This window comes from Hippopotamus amphibius, chromosome 4 (genome assembly GCF_030028045.1).
Source record: "Hippopotamus amphibius kiboko isolate mHipAmp2 chromosome 4, mHipAmp2.hap2, whole genome shotgun sequence".
NCBI classification, from domain to species: Eukaryota; Metazoa; Chordata; class Mammalia; order Artiodactyla; family Hippopotamidae; genus Hippopotamus; species Hippopotamus amphibius.
The window spans coordinates 147,779,694-147,806,135 of record NC_080189.1 but is presented as its reverse complement, the minus strand read 5'-3'; the positions used below and the strand labels follow the sequence as shown (position 1 = coordinate 147,806,135).

General features: G+C 34.4%; 1 protein-coding gene across 4 annotated transcripts in view; it reads right to left on the bottom strand.

Moving 5' to 3' along the window:
- The window catches only part of MNAT1 (MNAT1 component of CDK activating kinase), a 206,573-nt gene that overhangs the window by 101,366 nt on the left and 78,765 nt on the right, over positions 1-26,442 (bottom strand). For all 4 annotated transcript variants that reach the window (XM_057731251.1, XM_057731253.1, XM_057731254.1 and 1 more), the window contains exon 6: positions 23,437-23,562. In XM_057731251.1, the coding sequence (XP_057587234.1) occupies positions 23,437-23,562 (126 nt within the window). The remainder of the gene's footprint in view (positions 1-23,436; positions 23,563-26,442) is intronic.

Sequence of the window (26,442 nt, the reverse complement as noted above, 5' to 3'; positions counted from 1 at the left end):
TTCATTTTCTTTACTTCATAAGACTTTCTAGGAAAAATGATTCTTTTTTTTTCTTTTCTTTTTTCTCTTTTTTGGCTGCACCGCTCAGCATGTGGGATCTTAGTTCCCCGACCAGGGATCGAACCCGTGCCCCCTGCAGTGGAAGCACAGAGTCTTAACCACTGGACTGCCAGCAAAGTCCTGGAAACATGATTCTTACTGAAGAGAGACATGCTCTTGCTGAGACCAACACACTGACATCAATCACCATGGTAATACAAATACAAATTCATAAATATTTAGGAAGCTTCCTTAAGTATTTTAATCAATAAAGCAGTAGTTATTTTCTTAACTATGAGTTCATCTAAGGCTTTGACTTACTCTGCATTCTTGGTTCGTTTCTAATTCCAAGTGATGGTCAGACTAATGTTTGTTTTTCCATATATTTACCACACAGTATCTGCTCAATAGAAATTCCCATAAAATGTGAACCCAATAAAGAATGGAGTTACTTTTAGAGTTTTGATTATCTGCAAAATGAAATCATGCTTTAAATCATTCTTTAATGACTTAAAAAGTTATTGATACTTTTTAATGGACTACATCATTATTTCCTATTAGCCTATTTATAACTTAGAACAAATTCTTCTTCCTTTGTGTTTAGATTGCTTAAAATTTGGGAAATTCTACATCCAGTTCTAACACTTATGTTTAGAGTTAGGCACTTAAATCACTCTCTTCCTTTTACTTCTTTGTTTTCGGCTTCTTTACTTTAAAAAAAAATTATCTACTATGTTACCTATGAAGAAACTAGTAAGTTAAATCTGGAAAAGAGTTTGTCTTTGTAATTTACAGTATCTAAGAAAATCATTCAAAGAATCTGCTTTCAGCCTACTTTCATTTAATTTCATTTTATTCTCACAAATACCACATTACAAAATATATTTCAATCAATAAGACACTATTCCAAATAAATGCATGTCCCATAAGCATTAACTCAACAGCCAGAATTTGAACCTACTCAGTCTGATATTAAAGCCCTTATCACCTAACTAAGGAGGTAAAAGACCTGTACTTAGAAAACTATAAGACACTATGAAAGAAATCAAAGATGACACTATGTTCTTGGATTGGAAGAATCAACATTGTGAAAATGACTATACTACCCAAAGCAATCTAAAGATGCAATGCAATCCCTATCAAATTACCAATGGCATTTTTTTACAGCAGAACAAAAAATCCTAAAGTTTGTATGGAGACACAAAAGACTCCGAATAGCCAAAGCAATCTTGAGGGGAAAAAATGGAGCTGGAGGAATCAGACTCCCTGACTTCAGACCATACAACAAAGCTACAGCAATCACGACACTGTGGTACTGGCACAAAAAACAGAAATATAGATCAATGGAACAGGATAGAAAGCCCAGAGATAAACCATGGTCTAATAATCTATGACAAAGGAGTCAAGGATATACAATGGAGAAAAGGCAGCCTCTTCAATAACTGATGCTGGGAAAAATGGAGAGCAGCATTTAAAAGAATGAAATTAGAACACTTCCTAACACCATACACAAAAATAAACTCAAAATGGATTAAAGACTAAATGTAAGGGCAGACATTATAAAACTCCTAGAGGAAAACATATGAAGAACACTCTTCCACATAAATCAAAGCAAGATCTTTTTTGAGCCATCTCCTCTAGAGTAATGGAAATAAAAACAAAAATAAATAAGTGGGACCTAATGAAACAAAAGCTTCTGCACAGCAAAGGAAACTATAAGCAAGACAAAAACACAACCCTCAGAATGGGAGAAAATATTTGCAAACAAATCAACAGACAAAGGATTAATTTCCAAAATATATAAACAGTTCGCGCACCTCAATATCAAAAAAACAACCCAATCCAAAAATGGGCAGAAGACCTAAATAGGCATTTCTCCAAAGAAAACATATGGATGGCCAAGAGGCACATGAAAAACTGCAACATCACTAATTAATAGAGAAATGCAAATCAAGACTACAATGAGCTATCACCTCACACAGGTTAGAATGGGCATCATCAGAAAATCTACAAACAATAAATTATGGAGAGCGTGTGGAGAAAAGGGAACCCTCTTGTACTGTTGGTGGGACTGTAAATTGATACAGCCACTATGGAAACAGTATGGAGGCTCCTTGAAAAACTAAAAACAGAGTTACCATATGACCCAGCAATCTCATTGCTGGGCATATACCCAGAGAAAACCATAATTCAGAAAGACACATGCACCCGAATCTTCACTGCAGCACTATTTACAATAGCCAGATCTTGGAAGCAACCTAAATGCCCATCAACAGAGGAATGGATAAAGAAGATGTGGTACATATATACAATGGAATATTACTCAGCCATAAAAAGGAATGAAATCAGGACATTTGTAGAGACATGGATGTACCTAGAGACTGTCATACAGAGTGAAGTGAGTCAGAAAGAGAAAAGCAAATATCGTATATTAACACATATATGTGGAATATAGAAAAATGGTACAAATCAACTGGCTTGCAAGGCATAAATAGAGACACAGATGTAGAGAACAAACATATGGACATCAAGTGGGGAAAGCGGTGGCTGGTGGGGGTGGGGGGGGTTGGGATGAATTGAGAGATTGGGATCACCATATATACATTACTGAGAAAAAATATATCAAATTGTACACTTTAAATATATGTAGTTTATTGTATGTCAATTGTATCTCAATAAAAGTTCTAAAAAACAAAACAAAATGAAAAACAAACAAAAAAACACAAAAGGGTACAAAAGCAGTTCAGTGGGGGAAAGAACAGATTTTCAATAAATGGTGCCAGAGCAAACAAACAAAAAAGCCTTTACCTATCCCTAACCACAGTGCTATCCTGAATATCTTCTGTAAAAAGGCAAATGAAAGTCTCTTGGTTGTGCCATTAAACAGAATGTCAGGAGGCTACAATTACCTTTCATTACTACTCATTCTTAACCCAAATGCGACTATGTAGAAAACAAGGAAAATAGTGGAACTCTGCTAAAACTAGTGACAGCTATGAAAAACTATGCAAAACTATTTACCATTTCAAGGATAAGAGGTCTTGCACCAGAAACAGGTGATACATTTATGGATCTAATTTCTAAAACTAAAATCATTAATATAGAAATAAAAAGACTATTTTACAGAGCTATGTCATTATCAATAACCCTCTTAGTATACACAGGGGCAATGTAGGAGTTCCTACCAATGATACTATGGTTGGTTCAAGGTCTGACGTTATTTTCTTTATCAATTACTTTTTCCTTCTTTCATTTCCATCTTCATCTGTCTCCCTCCTACTCTGCATGTTTAACTCAAGAGACACTCTGGTATAAAGGAAAAAGAATTGATCTTAAGGATCTGAAGGCTTATACTCTCACTCTGATTTCCATTGTCCTCCTGGGCTTAGAGGACATATAAGTAAAAAAGTGCAAGGAGGTAGGATTAATAATATTGACACTGCATATTTACCTGTAAGTATATTCAATGGCATAAAATACTCTTCAATTAAAAGATCTTACTAATATGATTACAGACATAGAAATCCAGCACCACACGCATTTCAAACAACTCCATATACTGATTTTAGATGTATTTTAAAAAGCCCACTTACACTAAATAACATTCATTTATATTAGCAGCATATAATCAACAAGACTATATGTACTCAGGAAGTTTTGAATGAATGTTTGTCATTTATTTGAATTAGCACTGTTCAATTTAAATGTATGATCCTCCAAATGTATTGTCAAAATATGATTTGAAAGAAGGCACTGTTGTTTATCTTATGAAAAAGTAAGCCCTAAATAAAGTTTCAGCAAAATAATGTATAATTGTGTTTATATTACATGAGTGATTTGCTGTTTCTCAAAAACAGCATGTAAGAAGTCAGTAATTCTCAAACTTGCAAAGTATTTCCATGTGCTTATTAACAAGAAAACTATAAAGAACAAACAATGCTTAAGAAATTTTTTATTATTTTTATTTCCCTGCCATCTGTTTTGGTCCTTTTTTCCTCTTAGTTCCGCTTACCTTCTTTCTTTCCGTTGCCTGCCTATTGCTCATAGTAACACTTCTAAAAGAATAAGTCAGCAAAAGTAGGTAGCACATTGGAGACTTTAGTCTCATATGTTACTTGACAATGACATAGTCCAGAGCTAAATACTTAAGGACATAAACTCCTAAATAAGTTAATACACACCTCAATGCCAATACTAAATATACCATGGTATCTTTCACCTGGTCTTCAAGATTATCATTCAATATTCACCAAAGGGAAAATATATTAAGATCACATGTTTTTTAAGAAAATTTAAGGGGACTTCCCTGGTGGTGCAGTGGTTAAGAATCCATCTGCCAATGCAGGAGACACGGGTTGGAGCCCTGGTCTGGGAAGATCCCACATGCTGTGGAGCAACTAAGCCTGTGCGCCACAACTACTGAGCCCGTATGCTGCCAACTACTGAAGCCCATGCTCCTAAAGCCTGTGCTCCACAGCAAGAGAAGCTACCACAATGAGAAGCCCACGCACCACAACAAAGAGTAGCACCTGCTTGCCACAACCAGAGAAAGCCCGTGCACAGCAATGAAGACCAATGCAACCAAAAAAATAAAAAATAATAATAAAGTTAATACCTTTACTATAAGCCTATTTTTATACATATGTTTTTATCTAACAAATACACAGAAAGTAGGTATATATGGGTGTATGTACATAAAATCTGATGAGGCAGGAGAAAAATCTGAAAGCACAACAATGAAATAAAAAACTGAAACACTATTACCATTTCCCACTAGCAAAGATGCTTAAATAGCCTCTCCTCAAACAGGTATCACTGAATTACACAGCTATGAAAATTTGAGGAAAAAGTCAAACATATAAATAAATAAGTTTAGGTTATAAGTATTTTTAAAACACAGTGAAAATCTGTGTAATTTTCCTTTCAAACTTACCTCTTTACTCTAAAGCCCCAAAAAAGGTGACAAAATCAGGGAACATTAAGAGAAAATCTTGAAAGTAGTAAAAGAAAAATGACTATTCACATCATATAAGGGAACCCCAATAAGATTAACAACTGACTTCTCATCAGAAACCACAGTAGTCAGAATGTAGTGGGATGACACATTAAAAATGCTATAAGAAAAATACTGTCAACCAAGAATTATTTGTCCACAAAAAGAGGCAAAATAAAGACATTCCAAGATAAATAAAGACTAAGTAATGTGTTGTGAGCTGACACACATCACAAAAAAATAATAGTAGTACTAAAGAACTCTTTCAAGCTAAAGGGAAATAACAGCAGGCAGTAACTCAAATTCTCACAAAGAAATAAAGAACACTAAAAAGGTAATTACATGGGTAAATATAAAAGATTCAATGAAAATCTTTCTTCCTCTTTTCTTCTCTTAACTGGTTTTTAAAATAACTACAAAAGAATGGTAAAACTGTATGATTTGGCTTTAACATACAAAATATAATATACATGACAATAATAGCACACAAGAGGAAATGGAATTAATCTGGATCAAAGATTCTATACTACTGGTATTGAATCAGTATTAACATGAAGTAGTTTGTAATAAGTTAAGATGCATATTGTAACCTTAAAAAGTAACTCAAAAAATATACATAGTAAAAAAAAATTTTAATGTCTAACACAAAACAAAGCAAGGAAAAAGAAAGAGAGGAACAAAAGGGACCATGTGACATATAGAAAACAAACATCTTGTGCACTGGAGGCTAACAACATTGTAAAGCAACCATACTCCAATAAAAATTAATTTAAAAAAAGAAAACAAATATCAAAGTGGCTGATGTAAATTAAATCGTATCTATAATAACATTAACTATAAATGGGTAAACACATCAATCAAAGGGCAAAGATTGTCAGACTGGAAAAACAAAATCCAACTATACACTGTCTGTAAAACACGTTAGAGTCAAAGACACAAAATAGACTGAAAACAAAAGTACACAACAAGGTAAATTATGCAAATAACAACCATAAGAGAGCCACAAAATAGTCTTAAAGACAAAAATGGTTACATAACTGAAGACAGAACTAGACATAGTTCAAAAATAGTTAGAGATTTCAATACTCCACTCTCAATAACTGACAAACTAGACAAAAAAAAAAACAGTGAGGGTACAAGAATATTTAAATGACGCTATTAATCAACATACTGTAACATCTAACACTCTACTCAACAGCAATAAAATACACATTAGTTGCAAACATTTTCCACAACAGAGAATATATTCAGTCAATAAGTTTAACAGGATTGGACTCATACAACATATTTCTCTGACCACAAAAGACTTAAATTGGAAATCAACAGGAGAAGAAAATTTGGGAAATCCACAAATATTTGGAAATTAAACAACACACTTGTAAATAACCCACAGTCAAAGAAGAAATAACAAGAGAAATGAGAAAATATTTTCAACTGTATAAATATGAAAACACACACTATTCATGCAGCTAAAGCAGTGCAGAGAAAAATTTGTACCTTTAAGTGCCCATTCTAGAAAAGAAGAAAGATCTCAAACAAATAACTGAGGTTTCTATCTTAAAAAATTTGGGGAAAAAAGAGCAAAGTAAACCCAAAATAAGAAGAAAGGATGTAATAAATATTAGAATGAAAATCAATAAAACAGAAATCAGAAAACAAGAGGAAAAAAAAACAAAATAGTAAAGTCAAGGATGAGTCTTTGAAAAGATCAACAAAACTGCCACACTGTTAGCTTGCCGGAACAAGAGTAAAAAAGAGAAAACACAAACTATCAAAATAGGAAATGAAAGAAGGGACATCCCAGCTGACCCTACAGAAATTCAACTTAGATGGAAGTGATCAATTCCAAGGAAGACTCTAATTACTAAAGGAAGGGAGGGAGTGAGAGAGTAAGTGAAAGGAAGAGAGAGAGAGGAAGGAAACACAAAAGAAAATGAAAAGAAAAGGTCTAAACAGACCTATACCAAGTAAAGAAATTTAAAGGTACTGGGAAATCCTCCCACTTAAGAACAGCCAAAGCCAGATGGTTTCACTGGTGAAATCTATCAAACTTGTAAAGAAGAATTAATACCAATTCTTTATAAACTTCCAGAAAACAAAAAAGAAGGAAATATTCCCCAACTCATTCCATGAAGTCAATATTCCCGACACTAAAGCCAGACAAAGCCATGCTATAGCAAGGATGAAGTGTTAAAAACATCATATTAAGGAAGCTAGACTCAAAAAACTCCATATCGTACACTTCCATGTACAGAAAATGTACAAAAGGAAAAAAAAAGGTAACTTTATAGGAATAGAAAGCAGAGGAGTGGTTGCTAGGGTCTGAAAGTTGGAGCAGGAACTAACTGCAAATTGGCACAGGAATATTTCTGGGGTGATGAAATATAGTAAGTCCTCTACACACGAACCTCCAAGTTGCAAACTTTCAAAGATGCACACGTACGTTCCCTCATCATCAGGCGTGAGTGAAATTGCAGCTTGCCCTTCATCTACTATTGCTAACGATCCTTCAGCTCTACCATCTCCCACCTCCTCTCCCTCCTCCAATCAGTAACTCATCTTGCCTATTCACTCAATACCAGCCCCTGTATGCCAGCTGCTATACTGTACTGTTGTACTTTTCATGGCACTGTACTGTAAGATTAAAAATGTTTTCTATATTTTCTGTGTATGTTTGTTTTTTATGTATTATTTGTGTGAAAAGTATTATAAACCTATTACAGTACAGTAGGATGTAGCCAACTGTGTTAGTTGAGTATCTAGGCTAACTTTATTGGACTTACACGTCGGACTTACAAACGGGCTCTCAGAATGGAACTCATTCAAATGTAGGTGACTTACTGTATTCTAAAACTATATTATGGTTGCACATCTCTTTAATATCATTAAAAATCATTAAATTATACACTTAATATAGGTGAATTTTATTGTATGAAATTATACTTCAATAATCCTGTTTAAGAAAAAAACTGACTCATTGAATACAACAACCTCTAGCTAGAGTGATCAAGATAAAAGAGAATACTGGAAATTTTAAAAGAAATATTACTCTAACACTTACATGCATTAAAAGAGTTTTGAGGGAATATTACAAACAACTTTATGTCAACAAATAAGATAACTTGGATGCAATGCTCAAATTTCTTGAAAAATATAACTTAAAAAAAACAGAGAATATCTAATACCTTTTATCTATTTGTAAAATTTAGTTGACCAAAAACCTACATGCAAACAAAATTAGAGTACCAGATGGTTTCATTAGTGAACTCTATAAATATTTTTAGAAGAAATAACACCAATTTCTTACAAACTCTTTCAAATACGGGGTAGGAGACCCAACTTTCAAATGAAATCAAATACTTTGACAAAACCATTCCAAGCATTACTGGTAAAAAGTGTTACCAGTATTATGCTGATACCACAGACAGACATCTAAAGGCAAAGAAAACTGTGGACCAATATTACTCATAAATACAGAAATAAAAAATTCTTAATAAAAATATTAGGAAATTAAAACATGACCATGTAGAATCATGTAGGATTTATTGCAGCAATGTAAAGCTAGTTTAACATTTGAAAATTTAATATACCACATTAACGAAGTAATGAGAAATCATTATTCAACAGACGTAGTAAAAAGTATCTGACAAAATCCAACACCCACTCATAAATATTTTAAAATTTCAGTACACTAAAAATAAGTCTAATTGAAGGATTCCATGAAAATTCTACAGCTAATATGATATATAATGTCGAAAGACTAAATGATTTTCCCTTTAGGTAGGGAACAAGGCATTGAAAATGGCAAGAAAAAGAAAAAAAAAACCATAAAGGAAGAAGTAAAACTGTCTCTACATGCAGATAACAAGACTGCCTAAAAAGAAAAATCTAAAAACAACTACTAAGCTTGCAAGAGCACCAGAATTACAACTAAATGCTGAACAATCATCAACAGAAAGACACTGGAACTCACCAAAAAAGATGTCCCACATCCAGAGACAAAGGAGGAGCTGCAATAAGATGGTAGGAGGGGCGCAATATCCTTAAAATCAAATCCCATAAATGCTGGGTGGGTGACTCACAAACTGCAGAACAGTTATACTGCAGAAGTCCACCCACTAAAGTGAGGGTTCTGAGCCCCACGTCAAGCTTCTCAACCTGGGAGTCCAACAACAGGAGGAGGAATCCCCAGAGAATCAGACTCTGAAAGCCAGCAGGATTTCATTGCAGGACCTCCATAGGACTGGGGGAAATGGAGACTCGACTCTTGGAGGGCACACAAAAAAGTGTGCTCACCAGGACCCAGGGGGAAGGAGCAGTGACCCCAAAGGAGACTGAACCAGAACTACCTGCTGGTGTTGGAGGGTTGCCTGCGGAGGTGGGGGGAGCTGTGGCTCACCGAGGAGACAGGGCCACTGGCAGCAGGGGTTCTGGGAAGTGCTCATTGGTGTGAGCCCTCCCAGAGTCCGCCATTAGCCCCACCAAAGAGCCTGTGGGCTCCAGTACTAGGTGGCCTCAGGCCAAACAATCAAGAAGGTGTGAACACAGCCCCACCCATTATCAGACCAGCAGATTAAAGTTTTACTCAGCTCCACCCACCAAATTGGATTAAAGCCTTACTGAGCTCGGCCCACCCAGCCCTACCCACCATCAGTCCCTCCCATCAGGAAGCATCCAAGAGCCTCCTAGATAGCTTCCTCCACAAGGGGGCAGACAGCAGTATCAAGCAGTATCAGCGGTATTTCGTCTTGTGCAACTGAAAACCACAGCCACAGAAAGATAGAGAAAATGAAAAAGCAGAGGACTTTGTACCAGATGAAGGGACAGGATAAAAACCCAGAAAAACAACTAAATGAACAGGCGATAGGCACCCTTCCAGAAAAAGAATTCAGAATAATGATGATGAAGATGATCCAGAACTTTGAAAAAAGACTGGATGCAAAGATCAAAAAGTTTACCAAAGACCTAGAAGAATTAAAGAGCAAACAAACAGAGATTATGCAGCACAATAACTGAAATGAAAAATACACTAGAAGGAACCAATAGCAGATTAACTGAGGCAGAAGGGTGAATAAGTGACCTGGAAAACAGAATGGTGATAATCACTGATGTGGAAAAGAATAAAGAAAAAAGAATGAAAAGAACAGAAGACAGCCTAAGAGACCTCTGGGACAATGTTAAACACACCAACATTCGCATTATAGGGGTCCCAGAAGGAGAAGAGAGAGAGAAAGGACCTGAGAAAATATTGGAAGAGATTCTAGTTGAAAACGTCCCTAACATGGGAAAGGAAATAGCTACCCAAGTGCAGGAAGCACAGAGAGTCCCAGGCAGGATAAACCCAAGGAGAAACATGCCAAGACATATAGCAGTCAAATTGACAAAAATTAAAGACAGAGAAAAGTTATTAAAAGCAACAAGGGAAAAACGACAAATAACATACAAGGGAACTCCCATGAGGGTAACAGCTGATTTCTCAGCAGAAACTCTGCAAGCCAGAAGGGAGTGGCACGATATATTTCAAGTGATGAAAGGGAAGAACCTACAACCAAGAATACTCTACCCAGCAAGGATCTCATTCAGATTTGACGGAGAAATCAAAAGCTTTACAGACAAGCAACAGCTAAGAGAATTCAGCACCACCAAACCAGCCCTACAACAAATGCTAAAGGGAGTTCTCTAAGTGGGAAACATAAGAGAAGAAAAGGACCTACAAAAACAACAACAAAACAATTAAGAAAATGGTAATAGGAACATACATATCAATGACCTTGAATGTAAATGGACTAAATGCATCAACCAAAAGACACAGACTGGCTGAATGGATACAAAAACAAGACCCATATATATGCTGTCTACAAGAGACCCACTTCAGACCTATGGACACACAGAGACGGAAAGTGAGGGGATGGAAAAAGATATTCCATGCAAATGTAAATCAAAAGAAAGCTGGAGTAGCAATACTCATATCAGATAAAATAGACTTTAAAATAAAAAATGTTACAAGAGACAAGAAAGGACATTACATAAAGATCAAGGGATCCATCCAAGAAGAGGAGATAACAATTATAAATACATATGAACCCAATATGGGAACACCTCAATACATAAGGCAAATGCTAACAACTATGAAAGAGGAAATGCAAGGCAGAAATAGAGACACAGATGTAGAGAACAAACACATGGACACCAAGTGGGGAAAGCGGGGAGGGTTGGGGGGGAATGAATTGGGAGATTGGGATAGCAAATTGTACACTCTAAATATATGCTGTATATTGTCTGTTAACTGTATCTCAATAAAATTCTTAAAAAAAAAGAAAAAAAGAAAAAAGAAAAACTACTAAAAATAAGTAAAATGAGCCAGTGCACAAGATAGAAGACCAATATAAAAAGTATCTACTAGAAGTAAGCAAAAGAAAAATGAAATTTCAAATAACTATTTCCTTGAAAACAATATCCAAAAACATAAAATCCATAGGGACAAATTTGATAATAAGTTCAAGACCAGCCACTAAAAAGCACGCTGAGATAAGTTAAAGAGGCCCTGAATAAAAGAAGTATACCACATTCATGGATTAGAAGACAACATTGTTAAAATCTCAATTCTCCACAAATTCATCTATAGATCCAACAGAATCCATATAATGTCATGAAGCCTTTTTGGAAAAATTAACAAATTCTAAAATTTTGAAGAATATGCAGAAGGCAATCTTGAAAGAAAACAAAATTGGAAGACATACACTACCTGAATTCAAGAATTGCAATTAAACTACTGTAATCAAGACAGTGAGTTACTGGAACTGAATAGACAGAACAGAAATAGACCCACACCTGTACATATACAATCAATTTTAAACAGAGGCACCAAACATGCACAAGCAACCCAATGGAGAAAATAAAGTCTTTTCAACAAACAGTGCTGGAACAACTGGATGTCCGTAAGCAAAAAATGGACCTCTACATGTACTTTACATCATACATAAAAATCAATCCAAGGTGGATCAGGAATCTATCTGTAAAAGCAAAAACTATAAGGCTTTTAAATAGGAGAATATCTTTGTGACATTAGGGAACTTAGAGACTACTTATACGTACAAGAAACAGAAGAGGAATAACTTTAAAAGAAAAAAAAAAATCCACAAATGAAATTTCATCAAAATTTAAAACACTGGCTCATTAAAACATACCATTAAGAAAATGAAAAAGTAGAGAATGCCCTGGCAGTCCAGTGGTTAGGCTTTCACTGCTGAGGGCCCGGGTTCAATCCCTGGTCAGGGAAATAAGATCCCACAAGCCACACGGCCAGGAAAATAATAATAATAATAATAATAACAATAATAATAATAATAATTTTTTCAAAAGAAAATTTAAAAAAATGAGCTACAGACTGGGAGAAATTATTTGTAAAACAGGTTATCTGACAAAAGACTTGTATGCAACATAGTTCTCAAGGAAATACAATTAAAATCACAATGAAATATCATTAAACACCCCTCAAAATAGCTAAAATTTAAAATTTTGACAGCATTAAATGACAAAAAATGGAGAAATCAACACTTTCATATCACTTTTGGGAGTATAAAACTGTACAACCACTATGGGGAAAAGGTTGGTATTTTCTTCTAAAATTACCACCTACACTATAAACAAGGAATTTCACTCATATATTGAACTAAGAATTTAAAACATGTGTTCACATAGATCAATGCAACAGGATAGGAAGCCCAGAAATAAACACATGAACCTATGGTCAATTAATTTACAACAAAGGAGGCAGGATTATGCAATGGAGAAAAGACAGTCTCTTCAATAAGTGATGCTGGGCAAACTGAACAGCTACATGTAAAGGAATGAAATTAGAACATTCTCTAACACCATATACGAAAATAAACCCAAAATGGATTAAAGACCTAAATGTAAGACCAGATACTATAAAACTCTTAGAGGAAAACATAGGTGGAGTACTGATGAACCCAGTGACAGGACAAGAATAAGGATGCAGATGGAGAGAATGGACTGGAGGACACGAGGTTGGGGGGGCGGGGGGTGAAGGGGAAGCTGGGACGAAGTGAGAGAGTAGCATAGACATATATATACTACCAACTGTAAAATGGATAGCTAGTGGGAAGTTGCTGTATAACAAAGGGAGATCAACCTGATGATGGGTGATGCCCTAGAGATCCAGGACAGGGAGGCTGGGGGGTAGTCACAGGAGGGAGGGAATATGGGGATATGTGTATAAATACAGCTGATTCACTTTGGTGTACCTCAAAAAAAAATAAAAATAAAGAATGGAAAAAAAAATAGGTGGAACACTCTTTGACATAAATCACAGCACCCACCTCCTAGAGTAATGAAAATAAAAACAAATATAAACAAATAGAACTAACTAAACTAACTAAGCTTTTGTACAACAAAGGAAACCACAAACAAAATGAAGACAACCCACAGAATGGGAGAAAAAAAACTGCTAACAAAGCAACTGACAAGGAATTAATCTCCAAAATATATAAACTCTTCATGCAGCTCTATGTCAAAAAAACAAACCCAATCAAAAAATGAGCAGAAGAGCTAAATAGACATTTCTCCAAAGAAGACATACAGATGGCCAAAAAGCACATGAAAAGATCCTCAACATCACTAATTATTAGAGAAATGCAAATCAAAGCTACAATGAGGTATCACCTCACACCAGTCAGAATGGCCATTGTCAAAAGTCTGCAAACAATAAATGCTGGAGAGGGTGTGGAGAAAAAGGAACCCTCCTACACTGTTGGTGGGAATGTTAGTTGGTACAACCATTAGAGAGAACAATATGGAAGTTCCTTAAAAAACCAAAAATAGAACTACCATATGATCCAGCAATTCCACTTCTGGGCATATATTTGAAGAAAACCATAACTGAAAAGATACCTGCATCCCAGTGTTCACTGCAGCACTGTTTACAATAGCCAAGACATGGAAGCAACCTAAATGTCCATCAATAGAAGAATGGATAAAGAAGATGTGGTACATATATACAATGGAATATTACTCAGCCATAAAAGAGAATGAAATAATGCCATTTGCAGCAAGAGGGATGGACCTAGAGATTATCATACTAAGTGAAGTAAGCCAAACAGAGAAAGAAAAATATCATATGATATCACTTATGTGCGGAATCTTAAAAAAAAAAAATTGTACAAATGAACTTAGTTACAAAACAGAAACAGACACACAGACTTCAAAAACAAACTTACAGTCACCCAAGGGGAAAGGTCGAGGGGAGGGATAAATTAGGAGTTCGGGATTAACATACACACACTACTATATACAAAATAGATAATCAACAAGGACCTACTGTATAGCAGGGGGAACTCTACTCAATATTCTGTAATAACCTATATGCGAAAAGAATCTGAAAAAGAATGGGTATATGTACATGTATAACTGAATCACTTTGCTGTATACCTGAAAGTACGACAGCATTGTAAATCAACTATACTCCAATATAAAATTAAATTTAAAAAAAAGAAAAAAAAAGAAAATGTGTTCAAGAAATAACTTATACAATAAAGTTCAGAGCAGCTTTACTAACAGTCAAAAACTACAAAAAGCTCAGGTAGTTTTCAACAGCAGAATCACTAAACTGGTATATTCAAACAAACAGAATACTATATAACAATAAAACTAATTCCTGATACACAAAACAACATGAATGAATCTCAAAATATTATGCTGCTACTTTTGCATATGACTATTTTACTATAACAAGGACTAGATGAACCATTCCCCACCTTAAGCAACTGAAAAAAATATAAGAATCAATGGTTTTCAGAAATTAGAAATTGAGTATCAGTCAGTACAGGACTCTGATCCCCAAGGGAAGAGGAGGAAATAAAGTGAAACCTATATTTCTCTGGTGTACTACATGGAGGCCATTTCCAGGCCACGATACGTGGAAGCGGAACTCAAAGCCAAGGAGTCAAGGAGACTGCGACAGACTTCAGGGCTGTCAAGGTGGCTATAATTTACAGGTCAGATTACTAGAAAACAAAATGCTGCACGGAGAGAAAACCCTAAAGCAGGGGTTGCAAACATTTTCTCTAAAGGGCAGATAAATTTTTTAGGTCTTGCAGGCTAGATGCAGGCTACTTAACTCTGCCATTAAAACATGAAAGCACACAAAGACAATACATAAATGAAGGGGTATGGCTATGTTCCAACAAAACTTTAGTTACAGTGGCAGGTGGTAGGCGGGACTTGGCCTGTGAGCTGTAACTTTCCCCACCTCTGTTCTAGAGATCTGCAGAGTGATGTCCTTAACTCTTGCCTGGGTTGATCTGCACATAGTGTGAATTACTCAAGACCAAGAAAGAAAATAACCTGGAAAGCAATAGGTCAAAAAATTCCCCAAACTCACACAGGGTCAGAATACTTTATATTCTCAATAAACAAGGTAAAAAGGCCTCTCAGTACATGGGACATAACAGATAGAGTCCTCAAAATAGTATCACCATGAAAGTAGAGCTAAATTAGCCTAACATTAAAGTCTGCTCTTACAGACCCTAACAATGCTCAAAAGAAATCCATGCAAGGATCTTCTTAACTACAACCCCAAATAAAGTCTGAAAATATTTAAAGAAATATCATAAATTACCAGGTATTCAAAACCAAGGCAGAAATACATGACCCATACCAGGAGGAAAAAAAAAATGTCAATAGGAGCAGACTTGGCAGATGATGAAATTTCCAGACAAGGACATTAAAACTTAGTTCTTGGGACTTCCCTGGGTCCCAAGACTTTACCACTGGGTCCAGCGGTAAAGAATCCAATGCGGGAGACAGAGGTTCGACCCCTGGCTGGGGAACTAAGATCCCACATGCCACGGCATAACTAAGCCCGAGTGCCACAACTACTGAGTTTGCGCACCTCAACTAGAGAGCCTGCGTGCCACAAAGTACAGAGCCCACGCACTTTGGAACCCACGCACCACAACTACAGAGCCCACACACCCTGGAGCCTGTGCGGCCACAACTAGAGAAGACAAAACCCATGCACCATAACAGAGAGAAGCCTGCATGCCGCAACGAAAAGATCCTGCATGCCCCAACTAAGGCCCAATGCAGCCAAAAAAATAAATCAATAAATAAAAGAAAATAAAGCTTAAAAAAAGAAAAAAACTCAGCTCTTAAGAACTGAGTAAATTATGGCTTAAAGAGGTGAAGAGATGTGCCCAAGGTCATAGACCTAATACATAGGTAGTAGAGGAGCCACAATTCAAGCCCCTTATAATAATATAAGAACAACCCTTTTTAAATAATTCTAAAATAATAAAATTCAAATTTATAATTTTAATCATGAGTGGCTAGTCATTTGATAAAAATATTTATTTAGGTCACATTAAAGTACTCACCATAGGATTATCTTAAGTTATAAGAACCTCCATTTCCTTTAAAATATGACTATATTAACCAAACTTCTATTTATTTACATACAACTCTTCAGAGATATCTATGGTAAAAGTTAGAATATGCTACAATTTTATTGAAATAACACAAAATAGCTGGAGACATTTCAATGCCAAGAGAAAGTAATCAACTCATACCTATTTATCTGAGTTTCATAAATGCATAAGAACTAATAAAACTGATTTTAATGTTCATTTGACCTATATTTCAAAACCCATTTATACACAAAAAAATTAACTCTACTACTACTTGCATTTTCACATTACTTCTTTGGTTTCTACACTTTGATTCGCTACCAAAGTGCAAATTATATATTAAGAATAGATGTAATACTATTTAGTCATTTTATTTTTTGCCTTTCAAGCAAAATGGTAAAGCACTTAAGCTATGTGGCACAAAGTTATGGCTTTATAGGACATAAATGACTACTCAGTACAAGTCTTATTTTCTTATTTCATATACAATTAGACATTAATTAGATTTTCTATAAACAAATGTTAACAAAGAGTTTAATCTTCAAAAGAGTTCAGAATAATAAGCAATGTTTGATGAAAACAGCTAAATTCTATTTGTTGCAATCAGAAAAGCCAATTTATATCACAAATGTGCTCCCTTCTGGCTTACCCACAGATACAATAAAATAAAAATTTTTAAACATCAAAGTTAAAATACTCAAACAGCTCTTGCCTTTGGCAACGAATGACACACTCCCCTATACTGCCCTCCAGTAATCAACAACAAGAACCAAAATCTATACTTAAAAACAATTCTTACCTTATTTTTGTGACTAACTTTGTTTTCAGTTTGCAAAAGCATAGTGAAGTACAAAACACCACCACGTCTGAAGAAGCACCAGATTCCCAGCCTTAGATTCTGGTTTCTACTTTTACAACATGATTGAGGTGTCTTTCTTTGCTTCCAAAAGACTAAGATTTAGTACTTAAATCTTTAGATATTCTGTATGGATATTTAATGATACAAGCTAGTAACAAATGGGGAGGAAAAACTGCTACTTTGAGGTAAGTTCACTAGCTCAACTAGGAATGATGTAATAATGGTAACCACATCTATTTTTTAGGGGAAATTTTAATTAGAATTCTTTATAAAATAAAAAGAAACAAAGGTCCTTAAAGTACATTGTTGGAATTTGAACCAATTAGATTTAAATAACTAACAAATGACTGAGACACAAAGTTGCAACCCCTACTTTAGGAGTGCAAAAAGCTATTACCACAAAGAAGACAAAATATATACAAAATAAAGTTTCACCTATTCATACATAAAACAGTGATTAAATGAAACTCTCTTAGATATTCAAGTCACAAATTAGAAATAATTCTTCTAATACGTACTGTACCCCTAACACTTCCCCACTCAATGAGAGTTTAATTCCTAGGAAATATAATTCAAAAATTTCAACCAATCTGTGAACATTCCTAACCAAAATATTTGCAGTCTCAACTCTACATAATAATTAAATCATCATTTCATACTAATTATTTTATGCCAATTTTTAACCCTTCATATTTCTCTAGGTTTACTAAATAAATAAATCCTGTCTTCTCAGTCACACTGAGAAGGATCTATTTCCAAAAACCTTAATTACATTTATATGTTTTCCTTGTTCAGTGTATCCGACTTCATTTGTTGTGTATGACTTTTCTTTAAGTACATCAGATCAGGAAAAGAAAAGGTCATTGTGCTGGCTCCTGTCTCTTAGATTACCCTCTATACAATCAGTCCACTATTAGAAGCAACAGTTGAAATCCTAGCTACCCTTAAATTAGAAAGACATCTAACATAGAATTTATGTTTTGTTTGTGAGTATTCTCATTAATTAAATAAGATATGATAGAAAGAGAATGAGTTTCAGTGCCACTTTTTACATGTGATCTAATCTCTCCGAGACTCGGTTTTCAGATCTGCAAAAATAGGAATGCCATCTATTTCGTGGAGATATAAAAACAAAACAAACAGAAAGACACCTTTCATTAAAAGAAACTATGACAGGTCATAAAGTCTTCAACAGTGAAATCAACCCCTGGGATATAGATGTTCAATAAATGCTACTTTTCATCCTGCATTTTAGGAATGATCTTTCCAAAGAGTTATAGAGACTCTTAACTTCACAAACATTTGGATTTTCATCTACATTATGTGTCAGTCTCCACATTCAGTAATATGGAGTAAATTCAGTAATTCCACATAAAAGCTGTGTCGTTTTCAGTTTTCACCTTGCCCTTGAACCAGATGCTGAATTTTGCTAAAATAATAATAATAAGTATTCCATCGCACACTTAAATTATATGAATCTTAACATGCATTAAAGTAACTGGATCACCCCTTCTCACTACACAAAAAAGAAAAAAAAAAAATTCCAGGAGGATAATAGAAAGTTAAACAAAGAGTTCAAAAGACACTCTTAAGAGAGTGAAAAAAACAAGACATAAAGTGACAAATGTTATTTACAATACACATGGCTAATAAAAGGCTTAGATCCACAACATATAAAGAAGTTACATATATAAGCAAGAGTCTTGAACAGGTATTTCACAAAATAGGACAGCCAATGCTCAATCTCATTAGTGATCAGTGAAATAAAGTGCAGATTAAAATCACAAAACAGTACTAAATACCCACCAGAATGGTTAAAGTGGAAAAGACAGAAAAGCACAAGTACTGGTAGAAGTACAATTCGTAAAAATCACTTTGAAAAATGTTTTGGCAGTACCTCCTAAAATGAACATACATAATTACTATGACCTAGTAACTCTACTCTTAGGTAAACAGCCACCAAAAAATGTCTGTGCATGTGCACCAGCTAACATACATAAAAATGTTAGCATAATGTATAATACCAAAACTCAAAAAAATCCGAACATCCATCAACAGCAGAATGGATAAATAGTAGTATATTCCTCAAATGGAACATTATCCAGCAATGAAAATGAAAAAAACCTACAGCTATATGCAAAAACATGGATCACTCTCACAAATATAAGATGGACAGGCAAAACACTAATCAGGTTAAGGCATACACGCTTAGATGTTAAAGTTACTTAAAAGATCAAGAAAGGGACTGCCATAAAAGACAGAAGAGTGACTATTTTTGGGAAAAGGAATGGGGTGCTAGCCAGATGTGAGAAGTCATGAGGAGGACTTCTAGAGCATTAAGAATACTTGTTCTTTTATCTGTGTGATGGTTACTTTGTGATAATTCACTAAACTATACGGTTTGGTTCAGTGTACTTTTGTGCATATGCATTACATTTCACCAAACAAAAGGCTGTAAAAAAGAAAGGGAAGAAGAAAGAAAATAAATAATAAGGTCACAACACTATCTGGAAAGATATCTAATATATTAAGTTAAATACTAAGGTCAACTGAAATACCGATGGCAAATAAGCACACAAAAAGATGCTCAACATCATTAGTCATCAGGGAAATGCAAATTAAAACCATAATGAGATACCATTACATACCTGTTTAGAATGCCTAAAATACAAAAATTCTCTTCTTTTTTTTTTTCCCCAAAAATTCTTAATACTAAGGATGCAGAGCAACTGGAATACTCCAACTGGAATACTCATTAATGCTGGTAGGAATGCAAACTAGTACAAGCACTTTGAAACACAGTTTGAAAATTTTTTACAAAGCCAAACATACCCTTACCATATATAAATCGCCAATCTCATTCTTAGCAGTATTTACCCAAGAGAAATGAAAACTTACATACACACACAATTGTAAGCAAATGTTTACAGCAGCCTTATTCATAACCATAAAAAGAGAAAACAACCCACATGTCCTTCAACTGATGAATGGATAAAGAAGCTGGTAGATCCATACAATGGTATTATTACTTAACAAAAAGAACAATTGATACATGCAACAACAGGGATGATCTCAAAAGCGTGTTGCTAATTTAACAAAGCTAGACCTAAAAGGCTACACACTGCATGATTCCATTTACATGACATTCTGGAGTATGCATTACCTAATTACAAAACATAAAGAGATTACAATATAATTCACTTAGATATTTAACTATAGTAACAACAAAAAGCATTACTTGTAAAACTATAGTTGCACTTGGTTTAGCATTTTATATACATATTTTAATCCTCTGAATAATCATGCAAAGCTAAAATTATTATCTTAACTTTACCAATGAAGAAACAAATTCAGAAAGAGTAAAGTAACATTTTACCCATGGATACACATCTAGTGAGTGGAGAAGCTGGGATTTAATCCCATTTTATCCAAGCCCATTTTCTTTCATCTACACTATACTAACTCTTAGTTCAAGAGCTTTGGTAATTTCTTAATCAATAGTGTTTTCCTTTACATTATTTAAAGATGTGTTCATACTTCCTACATTTGTAAGCTTAAAATAGATCATGAATATTTTCTATTATTCAGGTACATACATACCCACAATCATACAAAACAAAGTTAAAATATACAACTTTGTTATCTATTATATCAATTAGGAACAAGAAAAATGTTTTTATTTTATCTTCATTCATTTCTTCTCCAATGCTTTTCCTCAGATATCTGAGTTTCTGACCTATATCATTTTCCTTGTCTATAAAACACTTAACTCGTCTTGCAAAAATGGTCTACTGGCTAAAAATGCCCTCAAGTCTTTGTCTAATAATCTTTATTTCTCCCTTACTTTTAAAGGATAATTTTGCACAGTACATTACTCTAGGTTGGTGGCTTTTTTTTTGGCTCAAACACCTTAAATACTCCATTCCACTCTCTTCTTGTTTGTGTGGTTTCTGAGGAGAAGCCAGATATAATTCTTATCTTTGCTCCTCTATAGGTGAGGTATTTTTCCCCCTCTGGCTTCCTCAGGATTTTTCTGTAATTTGAAAATAATATGCCTAGGTATAAGGATTTTTTTTATCATTTATACTACTTGGTGTTTTCTGAGCTCCCTGGATCTTTAGTTTGGTGTCTAATGTTGATTTGGGGAAATTCTCAGTCACTGTTTCAAATATTTCTTCTGTTCTTTTCTCTCTTTCTTCTCCTCTGGTATTGCTATCACACTTATGTTATATCTTTTGTAGTCACCCCACAGACCTTGGACATTTTGTTCTGGTTTCCCCCCACCTCCCCACCGGGCTTTTTCTCTTTGGTTTTCAGTTTTCAAGAAGTCTATACATATATCGTCTTGCTCAAAGACTCTTTCCTCATGCATGTCCAATCCACTACATGCATGTCCAAGCCCATCAAAAGCACTCTTCACTTCTGTTATGGTGTTTTTTTTCTCTAGCATTTCTTTTCGGTTCTTTGTTGAAATTTCCATCTCTCTACTTACATTGCCCATCTGTTCTTGCATGTTGTCTACTTTATCCATTAGCACTCTTAGCATACTAATCACAATTGTTTTAAATTGTCTGATAATTTCAACACCCCTGCCATATCTAATCCTGATTCTCATGTGTGCTCTGTCTCTTCCAACCGTGTTTTCTGCCTTTTAGTACATCTTGTAATTTTTTTTTTTTGACAGCCAGGCATGATACACTGGGTAAAACAACTGCTATAAACAGGTCTTTAGTAATGTGGTGGTAAGGTGTGGGGGATGGCAGAATAATTTATAGTCCTATGATAAGATCTCAGTCTTTTAGAAAGCCTGTGCTTCTAGACTGTGAACTTCATACACATTTGTCAATCCATCTCCCTCCCCTCAGGTGGGGCAGGATGACTAGAGTAAGCTGAAGTTGTGTATTTCCCTTCTCCAACATGGAAGACTTGAGCAGCTATAGCTGGATATTTCCCTTCACCCACGTCAGTTAGCCTCTAAATAAACTCCAGCAGATTAGGCTTTAGTGAAATAGTTTACCCTAAGGGCAAGCCTTTAGGAGGAACAGAATGTTCTGGCATATTTCAAAATGGTTCACTGGGAGAATCTGGTAGAGACATAACAGGTAAGACTCACAAAAGTGTGGGGCCTCTGACGACTAGTTTCCCCTGGAGATCTTAACCCTCAGAGTTGCCCACACTGAGCCTCCAGCAATTTGTCAATCAATTCACATTTCCCTAAACCAGCACTGGTTACCAGCAAGGTTGCTGCTCTGGTGAACTGTGATTCTCTGTAGTCTCTGCTGGTCTCTCCAATTTTACAGGCAGTGGTTTGCTTTGTGACCTCTCTTTACCAAAAAAGTTGTTGATTTTTCAGTGTGTTCAGGTTTTTACTTGTTGTCAGGATGGAGTGGCAACTTCCAAGCTTCTTACATGCCATACCAGAAACCAGAAGTCTGCATTTCTTTTAAGAAATGTTCTTTGGGACTTCCCTGATGGCACAGTGGTTAAGAATTCACCTGCTAATGCAGGGCACACAAGTCTGATCCCTGGTCTGGGAAGATCCCACATGTCACAGAGCAACTAAGCCCATGTGCCAGAACTACTGAGCCTGTGCTCTTGAGCCCACCAGCCACATCTACTGAGCCCACGCACCATAACTACTGAAGCCCACACGCTCTAGGGCCCACATGCTGCAACCACTGAGCCCGTGTGCCTAGAGCCCATGCTCCACAACAAGAGAAGCCACCACACTGAGAAGCCAGCACACCTCAATGAAGAGTAGCCCCTGCTCGCCACAACTCGAGAAAGCCCATGCACAGCAACGAAGACCCCAACACAGCCAAAAGAAAAAAAGAAACATTTTTCTATACCACAAGCTTAAAAAATTTAAGTAGAATGATAAAACACACACAAACTCAATATCATATAGAACAAAACTGTGTTGCATACTTTGTAAATTATTTATTATTTTTCACTTTCCTCTTACACTGCACATATTTATATTTCTAGAAATGTAGCCTAGATTAGACACTTTTCTTAAATATCTGAACCTTCCAATTTATTTGTAAAAATCAATATAAAATTATAAAGTGTAATCCTTGAAATATATCTTCCAAACAAGTGATTAGAATACAGCTTACCATTTTGATGCCTGTGGAAAACGTCACTGGTTTTATAGGTTTAGGTTTCTCAAGTTGCATTTCCAGTTGGGTAGATCTATCTTTATGCTGAGCCAAAAGGAGAGCAACGGGGAGATCAGAACTCTCCTGTAAGAAAAGTTAAAGTGCAATATGAAAGTTAAAAAGAAAAAACTACAGAGCAATGAGTCTTTTATTTTAAATTTTGCCTTTCCATAAGCATTTGATGTCAACCTAAGTATTCACTTTATGGAGAACACTTTACAAAAAACTTTAACATTCCATAATAAGAAAAGGCTGTTTTAGACTCATAAATCAAAATAACCTACAAAAAAGGATTTATATAAAATCCACATTAAAGACAATAGGATCTTATTTCATCTAGCAAAACCAACCATATTTATTAAAATAAAAAAATTAGAAGCTAATCACAAAATGAGTAGTACAAAGTACTATAACTTAGATCAGATGTTTATCTAAGACACATTCTTTTTACCAGAGAATTCAGACCAGTTTGAAATTGTTTCCCATTAGATTTCACCTGAGGCCATTTGGGAATGATTCTTGTTCTGTTTTGCACAATGGAATGATTGTTAAGTACAACCGAAAGTACATTTATCAATATTTTCTCTTTTACTGACTTATTTTTATAAATTAAGTATAAATTTTTTTATTAACAAAATAATAGTAAACACTTTTAATATCTTATAGTGATACTAAATCAGGGCCACTATTTACACAAATCTGTACACACACATTAATAACACAAGCAAATTACTAATTCTTAAATGTAAGCTGTTATTTATCCTGTTTAACATGAAGTCTTCTTACATGTTTAAAGTGCTGCAGAGCTAAGATCTAAACTAAATGTATCCATACATTTTCCTTTCTGAGCTGTCAGTTAAATAAGAACACAGAAACACATGCAAAAGGAAACCAGGAAGGAAGGAGATCATACACAAACATACACAAAGACACACACTACTTTCTATATCTGTAAATAAAAATGAAGGTACAAACACATTTCTATCTCCTATATCAAGGTGACCTAGGAAAACAAACAGTCTTCAAATGGCCTACAGATTTTTAAAATAGTAATTACCCAGAATTTAATCCTGAAAAAACTACATTGTTAAACGTTTCATAGTATAAAAGTAAAGATACAGCAGAATCTAATTTTCTTTCTAAATCCAACAACTTAATATTCTGAGGTACAAATATGGCTAATTAATATATTTAAAGGACCTGTTTAAAGGTTATAGGACAGAAGAAATTCAAATAAGCCATTTATTTCAACAGCATTGTCCTAGAATAAATCTGTATCTCAAAACTTTGTAACAGAAGTGCTTTTGCAAAGAGCAAATGCTGCAAAGACTAAAACTTTTAAAAGTAAATGGTAAAACACAAATTTTATTTATAAAACAGAACTTGATTAAGAAGCAAAATTCTTGAGACATGCCTTTTTTAGCAATAATGAAGGAGGATGAATAAAGTACACTATGATATATCCTGAATACCTTTGATATTCAGCAACAAAGCATTAGTAATGCATCAATAACAGTATTGCTGTGAACTCCTGAAGCTATTCTAGATTCCCATGAGGAATTTTATAATAAAATGTAAAATTAAAGGACATTTTAAATGCACAGTGGCCCAAAATATCTTTTAAAATCTCTATCTTATCATATGTAAAAACATAAGAAAAATAAATTTCCTTGGCTAAAAAGCTAAATCATTGCTTCCTAATTAATACTCTAAGTGAATTCAAATTCCATAACTGGTACTTACTCTGAAAAGTAAAAGTTCTTGTGTAAAAGTAAGACAATGTGTGCACTTCAAAAAAGTTGCTAATCAATACTTTGCCTATGTTAATCCTGGTTTCACTTTCACATAAAAGAACCAGAATATTAAAATGTCTTGGTAAAACAGGTGAAATTTAATAAAAATAAACATTCTAGAAATCTAAAACTAACTTTGATACTAAGGCAATACAATTTACTTCAAAACTGCTGTACTCCATTTTAGTAATCAAAACTTTGGAGTCTGAAAATCTTTGTAAATGTTAAACTAGAAATAAGCAGGAGTTCTAACAACAAAAAAATCTATAGAGTAAAATAAACTATGGGAAACATACAAGCCTTCAGGAATACAAAAAAACACAGATTCGGCCTTTCAAGTTATTTCATTCTTCTTAGCTTTCCATTTTTACCCTGAAAGGTTCCCTAAGCTCCATTAATTGCCCGAAGGTACACTGCTTAATATTTAAAGAAATTTTAATTAAGACTACCTGTAATACTCATTAAAAGCTTTATAATGGCCATTTTTAAAAGATTGTTTTAACTGACTTTAAGCAAGCCATCTGGCAAACAATATTCTAATAAAAATCAGCTACTATATTTGACAATATTAGCCCTTAACAAAATTTAAGACATAGCTGAAGAGAATTTTCAAACAGAAATATAAAAAGATTTAATAAGTCAAGACCCGTTTAAAAGTCTTTTTCCAAACTGTTTAAGAAAATTTAAAAAAAAAAACACCTTGATTTTACAGTTAGGATTAAATAGATGGACTTTTTAGGCAACATTATAGTAAATGCTAAGCCATAAACATTAAGACCATAACATTAAAATCCTGTCACATACAGTATAGTGTAATTACAATGCTTTTTTAAAAGGGTAAAAAGTGACTTCTAGCACGAGAACCAAAAGCAGGAGAAAAAAATTCTAATGAGTAGTGCTTACACTAGTTGCCTAAATTAGATCCAGAAAATCATTCTAAGATTTAAGCTTCTAGATATATTTACAGATGCCAATGTAATCTTTCTTAATAAAATCTAACACATGAACATACATAGAAAAAAATACAATGTATTCTTTTACTTAATAAGGATTGAGGATAAAAAGAAATTTAATGAATTCTTTCAATTAGTCAATAAGGATGAAATGTATGTTAGCATTTTAACAAAAAAATTTTTTTAAATATTAAAAAATTAAAGTAACAATCTTTAAA